Genomic DNA, 11,835 nt, shown 5'->3' with positions numbered 1-11,835 from the left:
CCAGAGCACTGAACTGGCTGCTAGTCTCAATGAGCTCCAGAGCACTGAACTGGCTGCTAGTCTCAATTAGCTCCAGAGCACTGAGCTGGCTGCTAGTCTCAATTAGCTCCAGAGCACTGAGCTGGCTGCTAGTCTCAATGAGCCCCAGAGCACTGAACTGGCTGCTAGTCTCAATGAGCTCCAGAGCACTGAGCTGGCTGCTAGTCTCAATGAGCTCCAGAGCACTGAGCTGGCTGCTAGTCTCAATGAGCTCCAGAGCACTGAACTGGCTGCTCGTCTCAATGGGCTCCAGAGCACTGAACTGGCTGCTAGTCTCAATGAGCTCCAGAGCACTGAGCTGGCTGCTAGTCTCAATGAGCTCCAGAGCACTGAGCTGGCTGCTAGTCTCAATGAGCTCCAGAGCACTGAACTGGCTGCTAGTCTCAATGGGCTCCAGAGCACTGAGCTGGCTGCTCGTCTCAATGGGCTCCAGAGCACTGAACTGGCTGCTAGTCTCATTGGAAATGTTTGGGCATGTTTTCACAGTTAAAACTGCTTGGATGACAATGTATGCATCTCTCAGTAGCACCTAACTCCATGACAGTGTACGTTGTCAGTAACAGAGTAACAATTACATTTACAGAGATTATATACCTAGAGGTGTAATTTGTTCTATGGGTCACATATCACATCGAACGTGTGACAGGACACCTTGTGTACATTGCCCTTTACATCAGTGGGTGTGTACATTATAATCCACAACAAAGGATTACTGTGCTGTGTTGCAGCCACCCAGGGTAAACTACTAGCTCAGGGGTACAGTAGGAAATAGAGGTGAAATAGAGGTGACAAATCCTGACTGATTCCTGCATTACCTTGATGGCTGCATCTGAAATGGCACCCTATTTGCACCCAAATGTCGTGCACTATAAAGGGAATAGAGTGCCATTTGGGATGCACATCGGTGATTTCTCCTTCTTCCTAACCACTGAGAGCCACTGACGGCAGGAGTGCATTCATTAGGGCACACCGTAGAAAAAGTTTTGCAACGGAAAAACAAAAACAAGTGTTTCTTATTACAGTACACATGTTTACAGTGTAGGTACTTCCTCCTCGCTTCAGCCAGTTTGCTTTTGTGGTTCCTATTGAATACACCCCAGATAGCAAAACCATAGAAATACAATTATAAACTGGGTGGTTTGAATTCTGTTTGGCTGAAGGCCGTGGTATATCAGACCGTATACCATGGGTATGACAAAACATGTATTTTTACTGCTCTAATTAAGTTGGTAACCAGTTTATAATAGAAATAAAGCTCCTCTGGGGTTTGTGGTATATGGCCAATATACCACGGCTAACGGCTGTATCCAGGCACTCCACAGAACAGCCCTTAGCCGTAGTATATTGGCCATATACCACACCTCCTCGTGCCTTATTGCTTAATTATAACATAACGTTATTAAGCCTTGTCCTGGACTAAAAAGCATGCTCAATTGAGAATCTATGTCCGGAAACCTAGGCTCTATGAGTGCAACTGACGTCTGCACTAATCTGAGTCAGGCAAAGGACTAGCAATGCGTAGGATTGTCACCATTGGTTTTGAGACAATAGGTGAAAGTAGTACTGGGCAGCTTATTGGGAAATTGACCCCTCTTTTTCATCAGGCACTGACCTGGTCTATCTCCATGAGCTTGGGGAAGGCCCCCGGCCACTCGATGGCCACCTTGACAATATCGGATGGCGGTGGCATGATGGCGGTGGAGGGGGTGTGGAGGTGCCTCTCACTGTCTCACTGCTGAAGAGCTCTCATCCAAACCTGGAGGGAGATAAACAGACAGAGGAGGTCATGTTAGTGAATGGACAGCATAGAATAGAGTACAACAGACTACAATAGATTAGAATATGACACAGTACTATACCGAATGTACGAAACATTAGGAACACCTTCCTAATATTCAGTTGCACCCCTTTTGCCCTCAGCAGGTGTTGCTCCTGAACCCAACCTCAGCAGGTGTTGCTCCTGAACCCAACCTCAGCAGGAGTTGCTCCTGAACCCAACCTCAGCAGGAGTTGCTCCTGAACCCAACCTCAGCAGGAGTTGCTCCTGAACCCAACCTCAGCAGGTGTTGCTCCTGAACCCAACCTCAGCAGGTGTTGCTCCTGAACCCAACCTCAGCAGGAGTTGCTCCTGAACCCAACCTCAGCAGGAGTTGCTCCTGAACCCAACCTCAGCAGGTGTTGCTCCTGAACCCAACCCCAGGAGGTGTTGCTCCTGAACCCAACCTCAGCAGGTGTTGCTCCTGAACCCAACCTCAGCAGGTGTTGCTCCTGAACCCAACCTCAGCAGGTGTTGCTCCTGAACCCAACCTCAGCAGGTGTTGCTCCTAAACCCAACCTCAGCAGGTGTTGCTCCTGAACCCAACCTCAGCAGGTGTTGCTCCTGAACCCAACCTCAGCAGGTGTTGCTCCTGAACCCAACCTCAGCAGGTGTTGCTCCTGAACCCAACCTCAGCAGGTGTTGCTCCTAAACCCAACCTCAGCAGGTGTTGCTCCTAAACCCAACCTCAGCAGCTTATGATGAGAGCAGCGGTGTGACATACACGGCAGGCAGCATCAGAGGTGACAGTGAGACAGCGAGAGAGGAGACAGCGAGAGAGCGAGAGCGAGAGACAGCGAGAGAGAGAGACAGCGAGAGAGAGAGAGAGCGAGAGAGAGAGAGAGAGACAGCGAGAGAGAGATTTTGTTACGTTACAGCCTTATATTAAAATTGATTACATTATTGTGTTCCCTCATAAACCTACAAATATTACCCCATAATGACAAAAAAATAATGAAAATATCACATTTACATAAATATTCAGACCCTTTACCCAATACTTTGTTGAAGCACCTTTGACAGCGATTACAGCCTTGAGTCTTCTTGGGTATGACGCTACAAGCTTGGCACACCTGTATTTGGGGAATTTCTCCCATTCTTCTCAGCAGATACTCTCAAGTTATGTCAGTTTGGATGGGGAGCATCGCTGCACAGCTATTTTTAGGTCTCTACAGAGATGTTTGATTGGGTTCAAGTCTGGACTCTGGCTGGGCCACTCAAGGACATTGAGACTTGTCCCGAAGCCATTCCTGTGTTGTCTTGGCTGTGTTCTTAGGGTCGTTGGGTCGTTGTCCTGTTGTCGCTGTACTTTTCTCCGTTCCATCTTTGTCTCGATCCTGACTAGTCCCTGCCGCCAAAAAAACATCCCACAGCATGATGCTGCCACCACCATGCTTCACCGTAGGGATGGTGCCAGGTTTCCTCTAGACGTGACGCTGGGAAATCAGGCCAAAAGAGTTCAATCTTGGTTTCATCAGACCAGATAATCTTGTTTCTTTAGGTGCCTTTTGGAAAACTCCAAGCTGGCTGTCATGTGTCTGTTACTGAGGAGTGGTTTCCATCTGGTCACTCTACCATAAAGGCCTGACTGGTGGAGTGCTGCAGAGATGGTTGTCCTTCTGGGAGGCTCTCCCATCTCAACGGAGAAGCTCTGAAGCTCTGTCAGAGGAACCATTGGATTCTTGGTCACCTCCCTGACCAAGGCACTTCTGCCCCGAATGATCAGTTCAGCCAGGCAGCCAGCTCAAGGAAGAGTCTTGGTGGATACAAACTTCTTCCATTTAAGAATGATGGAGGCCACTGTGTTCTTGGGGACCTTCAATTCTGCAGACAGTTTTTGGTACCATTCCCCAGATCTGTGCCTCGACACAATCCTGTTTCTGAGCTCCACAGACAATTCCTTCGACCTCATGGCTTGGTTTTTGCTCTGACATGCACTGTCAACTGTGGGACTTTATATAGACAGGTGTGTGCCTTTCCAAATCATGTACAATCAATCGATTGGACTCCAATCACGTTGTAGAAACATCTTAAGGATGATCAATGGAAACAGGATGCACCTGAGCTTAATTTCGAGTCGCATAGCAAAGGGTCTGAATACTTATGTAAATAAGGTATCAGTTGTTTTATTTTTAATACAATTACATTTAAAAAATATATATAAGTCTATAACGTAACACAATTTGGACAAATGAAATGAGTCTGAATACTTTAAATACACTGCTAAAAAAATAAAGGAACACTAAAATAACACATCCTAGATCTGAATGAATGAAATATTCTTATTAAATACTTTTTTCTTTACATTTACATTTACATTTAAGTCATTTAGCAGACGCTCTTATCCAGAGCGACTTACAAATTGGAAAGTTCATACATATTCATCCTGGTCCCCCCGTGGGAATTGAACCCTGGTCCCCCCGTGGGAATTGAACCCACAACCCTGGCGTTGCAAGCGCCATGCTCTACCAACTGAGCCACACGAGACCACGATTCTTTATCCCTTTACACTTGTGTGTATAAGGTAGTAGTTGTGGAATTGTTAGGTTAGATTACTCTTTACATAGTTGAATGTGCTGACAACAAAATCACACAAAAATGATCAATGGAAATCAAATTTATCAACCCATGGAGGTCTGGATTTGGATTCACACTCAAACTTAAAGTGGAAAACCACACTACAGGCTGATCCAACTTTGATGTAATGTCCTTAAAACAAGTCAAAATGAGGCTCAGTAGTGTGTGTGGCCTCCACGTGCCTGTATGACCTCCCTACAACGCCTGGGCATGCTCCTGATGAGGTGGAGGGATCTCTTCCCAGACCTGGCCTAAGCATCCGCCAACTCCTGGATAGTCTGTGGTGCAACGTGGCGTTGGTGGATGGAGCGAGACATGATGTCCCAGATGTGCTCAATTGGATTCCGGTCTGGGGAACGGGCGGGCCAGTCCATAGCATCAATGCCTTCCTCTTGCAGGAACTGCTGACACACTCCAGCCACATGAGGTCTAGCATTGTCTTGCATTAGGAGGAACCCAGGGCCAACCGCACCAGCATATGGTCTCACAAGGGGTCTGAGGATCTCATCTCGGTACCTAATGGCAGTCAGGCTACCTCTGGCGAGCACATGGAGGGCTGTGCGGCCCCACAAAGAAATGCCACCCCACACCATGACTGACCCATCGCCAAACCGGTCATGCTGGAGGATGTTGCAGGCAGCAGAACGTTCTCCACGGCGTCTCCAGACTCTGTCACGTCTGTCACGTGCTCAGTGTGAACCTGCTTTCATCTGTGAAGAGCATAGGGCGCCAGTGGCGAATTTGCCAATCTTGGTGTTCTCTGGCAAATGCCAAACGTCCTGCACGGTGTTGGGCTGTAAGCACAACCCCCACCTGTGGACGTCGGCCCTCATACCACCCTCATGGAGTCTGTTTCTGACCGTTTGAGCAGACACATGCACATTTGTGGCCTGCTGGAGGTCATTTTGCAGGGCGCTGGCAGTGCACCTCCTTGCACAAAGGCGGAGGTAGCGGTCCTGCTGCTGGGTTGTTGCCCTCCTACGGCCTCCTCCACGTCTCCTGATGTACTGGCCTGTCTCCTGGTAGCGCCTCCATGCTCTGGACACTACGCTGACAGACACAGCAAACCTTTTTGCCACAGTTCGCAATTGATGTGCCATCCTGGATGAACTGCACTACCTGAGCCACTTGTGTGGGTTGTAGACTCCGTCTCATGCTACCACTAGAGTGAGAGCACCGCCAGCATTCAAAAGTGACCAAAACATCAGCCAGGAAGCATAGGAACTGAGAAGTGGTCTGTGGTCACCACCTGCAGAATCACTCCTGTTTTTGGGGGTGTCTTGCTAATTGCCTATAATTTCCACCTTTTGTCTATTCCATTTGCACAACAGCATGTGAAATTTATTGTCAATCAGTGTTGCTTCCTAAGTGGACAGTTTGATTTCACATTAGTGTGATTGACTTGGAGTTACATTGTGTTGTTTAAGTGTTCCCTTTATTTTTTTGAGCAGTGTATATATACATGTATATATATATATATTTAAATGTTTTATTTTATGTATTTTTTTGTTGACGCACAAAACAATTTAGGCACCAGGGATCTTGATCCAGGAGAGGATTGAATGTCTCTGCTGTGACCAAGAAGCTTGGTCTTGACATCTAGCCACTTAGATAACAAGTTAGCAAACCAAATGCAATGCTGGAGTCCTGAGCTGGATATCATTTATTTGACACATCTTAGATTTCTTATAGTCATAATTAACTTATAGTAAAAGCAGTGGCGTAGTACGCAACCCCACAGTCCCCGTGAGGTGGATCATACGGTCTGTATTTCGGAATATAAAGTTTATACCTTATACCGGGGTATTGCCGGTGTGAGAAAAATAACCTCACACTCAACGTCAACAAAACAAAAAGGAGATGATTGTGGACGTCAGGAAACAGCAGAGGGAGCAACCCCCTATCCACATCGACGGGACAGTAGTGGAGAGGGTAGAAAGTTAAGTTCCTCGGCGTACACATCACGGACAAACTGAATTGGTCCATCCACACAGACAGCGTTGTGAAGAAGACACAGCAGCGCCTCTTCAACCTCAGGAGGCTGAAGAAATTCGGCTTGTCACCAAAAGCGCTCACAAACTTCTCCAGATGCACAATCGAGAGCATCCTGTCGGGCTGTATCACCGCCTGGTACGGCAACTGCTCCGCCCACAACCGTAAGGCTCTCCAGAGGGTATTGAGGTCTGCACAACGCATCACCGGGGGCAAACTACCTGCCCTCCAGGACACCTACACCACCCGATGTCACAGGAAGGCCATAAAGATCATCAAGGACAACAACCACCCGAGCCACTGCCTGTTCACCCCGCTATCATCCAGAAGGCGAGGTCAGTACAGGTGCATCAGAGACCGAAAGACTGAAAAACAGCTTCTATCTCAAGGCCATCAGACTGTTAAACAGCCACCACTAACATTGAGTGGCTGCTGCCAACATACTGACTCAACTCCAGCTCACTTTAATAATGGAAATTGATGGAAATTAATCAAAAATGTATCACTAGCCACTTTAAACAATGCCCCTTAATATAATGTATATCTTTATGTAATACATGTATCACTAGCCACTTTAAACTATTCCACTTTTATGTTTACTCATCTCATATGTATATACTGTACTCGATACCATCTCCATTATCTTGCCTATGCCGTTCTGTATCATCACTCATTCATATATCTTTATGAACATATTCTTTATCCCTTTACACTTGTGTGTATAAGGTAGTAGTTGTGGAATTGTTAGGTTAGATTACTCGTTGGTTATTACTGCATTGTCAGAACTAGAAGCACAAGCATTTCGCTACACTCGCATTAACATCTGCTAACCATGTGTATGTGACAAATAAGATTTGATTTGATTTGCCCAGGCCTAGCACTTCCCTCTTCCTAAGTAAAATGGCACCCTATGTACTGCACTACTTTTGGCCCCCAACCCATTGGTCCTGGTCAGAAGTAGTGCACTATATAGATCACACACTACTAGGGAGCCATTTGAGGTACAGACACAGTCTATGGAGCACTGTAGATATACAACAAAAAAACAGCCAAGCAACACCATGTATTATTCAGGACTTCTGTCTGGATCTTGATGGCTTGGACCATCTTCACTCCTGGATGAGAAGCTCCTTTACATATTTAATCCTCTTTCATAATACATGGATCCAGTCTCAGGGTCGACTCAAGGGCTGCGTCCCAAATACCACTCTATTCCCTATGAGGTGCACTACTTTAGACCAGGGTCCAGTATAGAGCTCTGGTAAAAAGTAGTGTACTATATAGTGAAAAGGGTCCCGGGCCTCTGGTCTAAAATAATGCACTATAAAGGGAATAGGGTGTCATTTGGGACACAAACAAAGAACACATCTTGATGGCTGCACTAGGGAATAGGGTGCCATTTCAGACACAGCCAATGTGTGTAGCCTTCGTCCCTCTCGCTCCCCATGCACTGTTTATTCTTAAAAGACAGTAGTCCTGTCATCTGTCTGGTCTGGTGTGGTGTGACTGAGTGACTCACCCCAAAATAAATAAGCACAGCCCTTGTTCAGGGCCTGTTACCATGGGAGCCATGGCTTCAGTAGACACTAGCTAGCTGCATCTTTATTTCCATCCAGGGTGTGTCACACAGTCACCTTTTCTTTGTTGTGACTTGAACTTCCCAAAATTCATGAAAACCAATAGCATAATTTTTTGCGATATTAAAATAAGTCTGAGGGAAATTTTGGACTCGGTTTAAACATTGGAGTGTATGCATAATGAGAACTTTGAGGGACTTTGCCTTCAGTGTGTGTGTGTGTGTGTGTCCTTCCAGACCCGCAGCTGTCTGTATTGTATTAATGAAACCAGGCTCCTCACTAAAAACACTGACTCTCTCTCTGTCCGTTCATGCCTCTCCCTTCTTTAGGCTCATTCAGAGAAAAATGTGTTTTGTCCTCTGTTCTAGAAAAGCGGAAAGGGAGGGAGGCGGAGAAAGAAAGACAGAACACAGGAGGCAAAAATAGAAGAGCATTGTCTTGATGAGCACAAGCTGCTCTTTTCACTTTGGGTATAGGAGCATAGCCCCACACACACACACACACACACACACACACACACACACACACACACACACACACACACACACACACACACACACACACACACACACACACACAAACAATTCTTCAGGAGGATGCGCACCGAAGCAATAGTGCCTCCCCTTTATAAACAGAATGATGCATCAACACCAACAGAGCCTTGGAACACACTGCCTTTCACCTCCTTTGGTGTTATAAGATGACCTTTTTCACATACAGACAGAAAACTAGAGCCTTCGTGGGAGTGATGTTTATTTATAGATATACAGAAAACTAGAGCCTTCGTGGGAGTGATGTGTTAATTTATAGATATACAGAAAACTAGAGCCTTCGTGGGAGTGATGTGTTTATTTATAGATCTACAGAAAACTAGAGCCTTCGTGGGAGTGATGTGTTTATTTATAGATATACAGAAAACTAGAGCCTTCGTGGGAGTGATGTGTTTATCCATAGATATATAGAAATCAAAGAAGCCGCAAAGCAAGATAAACTGTGTTCACGTGCGCGAGCGTGGGCTCTGGTCAAAATTAGTGCACTATATAGGGAAAAGGGTTCCATCTGGGATGCAGGACCCCATCATCCTTCCCCTCTCATCACAGATAGATATGGTTAACAGTAACTTTAGTGGAGGGGACTCTTGGTAGAGGAGAGGGGTAGTCAGGGCTGCCAGGAACACTGGAATTCTGCTCTGGGTTAACTTATAGGCATCAAGGCTGCACTGGGCTACACAGCCGTAAGCCAATCAAGATTCACTGTGTGTGTGTGTGTGTGTGTGTGTGTGTTACCCTGAGGAGGTAGTTTTATTTTTCTCCACTTTACAATGCAAATTGTGGATTGTTATAGAGCAAACGGTTGTGAAAGGTGATCATGTCATGGTAGTCGATATCCTTAAGTCTCGGTAATATGTAGACCATACAAAACAGCTCTGCCAGAGCGGATAACTAAAAAGACATGAGAGGGCAAGTCTCTCTCTCTCTCCCTGTCTTTATAGAAAACATTAGGGATATAAATGTAATCTGAGAGACACTTGCAGCAAGGAGGTCACACCACTAAAGTGACCCGTTAATCCACTGGGTTATTTTGGACTCGGAAAGAGTGAAATTGCACCCCCCAAAAATCACAAATCACCTCAAGGACCTGAAAATCAATCTCACGCCAGAAGGTCACAACTGGAAGAACAAAGGCATCAACAAAGGAGGCGGTAAAGAGGGGAAGAGAGAGAAGGATTTGATTTGTCGGACAGCAGAAAGTGTCGGGTTTCTGCTCAAATATTTATGAGGTAACATAAGAAGTCTTGTCCTCTGCAGAGAGGAAGGAAGGCAATAGAAAGAGGAAGAGAGAGGGGAGGGCAAGAGAGAAGAGAAAGGAAAGAGAGGAGTGACCCTGTACACCCATATTGAAAAACAAAACAAAAATTGAATCAAAATCTAATTATATTTGTCACATGCACCGAATACAACAGTGAAATGCTTACTTACAAGCCCTTAACCAACAATGCAGAAAATACCTAAAAAAAGTAAGATGTAAAAGTAACAAATAATTAAAGAGCAGCAGTAAAATAACAAGAGCGAGGCTATATACAGGGAGTACCTGTACAGAGTCAATGTGCGGGGGCACCGGTGTCAAGGTAATTTAGGTAATATGTACATATAGGTAGAGTTATTAAGGTGACTATGCATAGATAATAACAGAGAGTAGCAGCAGCGCAGAAGGGAGGGGGGGGACAATGCAAATAGTCTGGGTAGCCATTTGATTAGATGTTCAGGAGTCATGTGGCTTGGGGGTAAGGCTGTTACGAAGCCTCTTGGAGAAGAAGCCTCCCTCAACGTGATCAAGACAAAGGAGTTGATTGTGGACTACAGGAAAAGGAGGACCGAGCACGCCCCCATTCTCATCGACGGGGCTGTAGTGGAGCAGGTTGAGAGCTTCAAGTTCCTTGGCGTCCACATCACCAACATACTAACATGGTCCAAGCACACCAAGACAGTCATGTAGTCTTCTCATGCTTTGTTGATTTCAAAAAAGCTTTAGACTCAATTTGGCACGAGGTTTTTCTATATAAACTGATGGAAAGTGGTGTTGGGGGGTGTTTCCTCAGAGCTGTGGAGTGAGACAGGGATGCAGCTTCAACATATACACTGAATAAAAATATAAAAGCAACATGCAACAATTTTAAGGATTTTAATGAGTCACAGTTAATTGAAGGAAATAACTCAATTTAAATTAATTAATTAGGCCACATGACTAGGAATACAGATATATATCTGTTGGTCACAGATACCTTAAAAAAAAGTAGGGGCGTGGATACGAAAACCAGTCAGTTTCTGGTGACCACCTTTGGCCTCATGCAGCGCGACATCTCCTTTGTATAGAGTTGATCCGGCTGTTGATAGTGGCCTGTGGAATGTTGTCCCACTCCTCTTCAATGGTGTGTGAAGTTGCTGGATATTGGTGGGAACTGGAACACGCTGTCTCACACGTCGATCCAGAGCATCCCAAACATGCTCAAATGGGTGATATGTCTGGTGAGTATCAAGGCCATAGAAGAACTGAGACATTTTCAGCTTCCAGTAATTGTGTACAGATCCTTGCGACATGGGGCTGTGCATTATCGTGTTGGCGGTGAATGAATGGCACAACAATGGGCCTCAGGATCTCGTCACGTTATCTGTGCATTCAAATTGCCATCGATAAAATGCAATGGTGTTTGTTGTCCGTAGCTTATGCCTTCCCACATCATAACCCCACCATGGAGAACTCTGTTCACAATGTTGACATCAGCAAACCGCTTGCCCACATGACGCCATACTGCCCGGTACAGTTGAAACCAGTACAGTTTAATCCGTGAAGAGCAGACTTCTCCAGCATGCAGGTGGACATTAAAAGGTGAGCATGGTTACGACTCTGAACTGCAGTCATGTCTAGACCCTGGTGACGCCGAATAGCACACAGATGAGCTTCCCTGAGACGGTTTCTGACAGTTTGTGCAGAAATTCCTCAGTTGTGTAATCCCATAGTTTCATCAGCTGCCAGGGTATCTCGTCTCAGACGATCCTGCAGGTGAAAAAGACAGATACGGAGGTCCTAGGCTGGCGTGGTTACACGTGGTCTGCGGTCGTGAGGCCGGTTGGACGTACTGCCAAATTCTCTAAAACTACGATGGAGGCAGCTTATTGTAGAGAAATTAACATTAAATTATCTGGCAAAAACTGTGGTGGACATTCCAGCAGTCAGCATGCCAATTGCATGCTCACTCAAAACCTGAGACATCTGTGGTATTGTGTTGTGTGACAAAACTGCACATTTTAGAGTGGCCTTTTATTGTCCCCAGCA

At 45.8% G+C, this 11,835-nt stretch overlaps 1 protein-coding gene across 6 annotated transcripts in view; it reads right to left on the bottom strand.

Annotated features, from left to right (window-relative positions):
- Nucleotides 1–11,835, bottom strand: part of LOC129830820 (engulfment and cell motility protein 1) — a 231,173-nt gene that overhangs the window by 126,358 nt on the left and 92,980 nt on the right. For all 6 annotated transcript variants that reach the window (XM_055893574.1, XM_055893572.1, XM_055893576.1 and 3 more), the window contains one exon: nt 1,652–1,795. In XM_055893574.1, coding sequence (XP_055749549.1) covers nt 1,652–1,729 — 78 coding nt within the window. In that variant the 5' untranslated portion in view covers nt 1,730–1,795. The remainder of the gene's footprint in view (nt 1–1,651; nt 1,796–11,835) is intronic.

Source organism: Salvelinus fontinalis, chromosome 32, assembly GCF_029448725.1.
Source record: "Salvelinus fontinalis isolate EN_2023a chromosome 32, ASM2944872v1, whole genome shotgun sequence".
Lineage (NCBI taxonomy): Eukaryota > Metazoa > Chordata > Actinopteri > Salmoniformes > Salmonidae > Salvelinus > Salvelinus fontinalis.
This window is presented reverse-complemented; position numbering and strand designations above follow the sequence as displayed.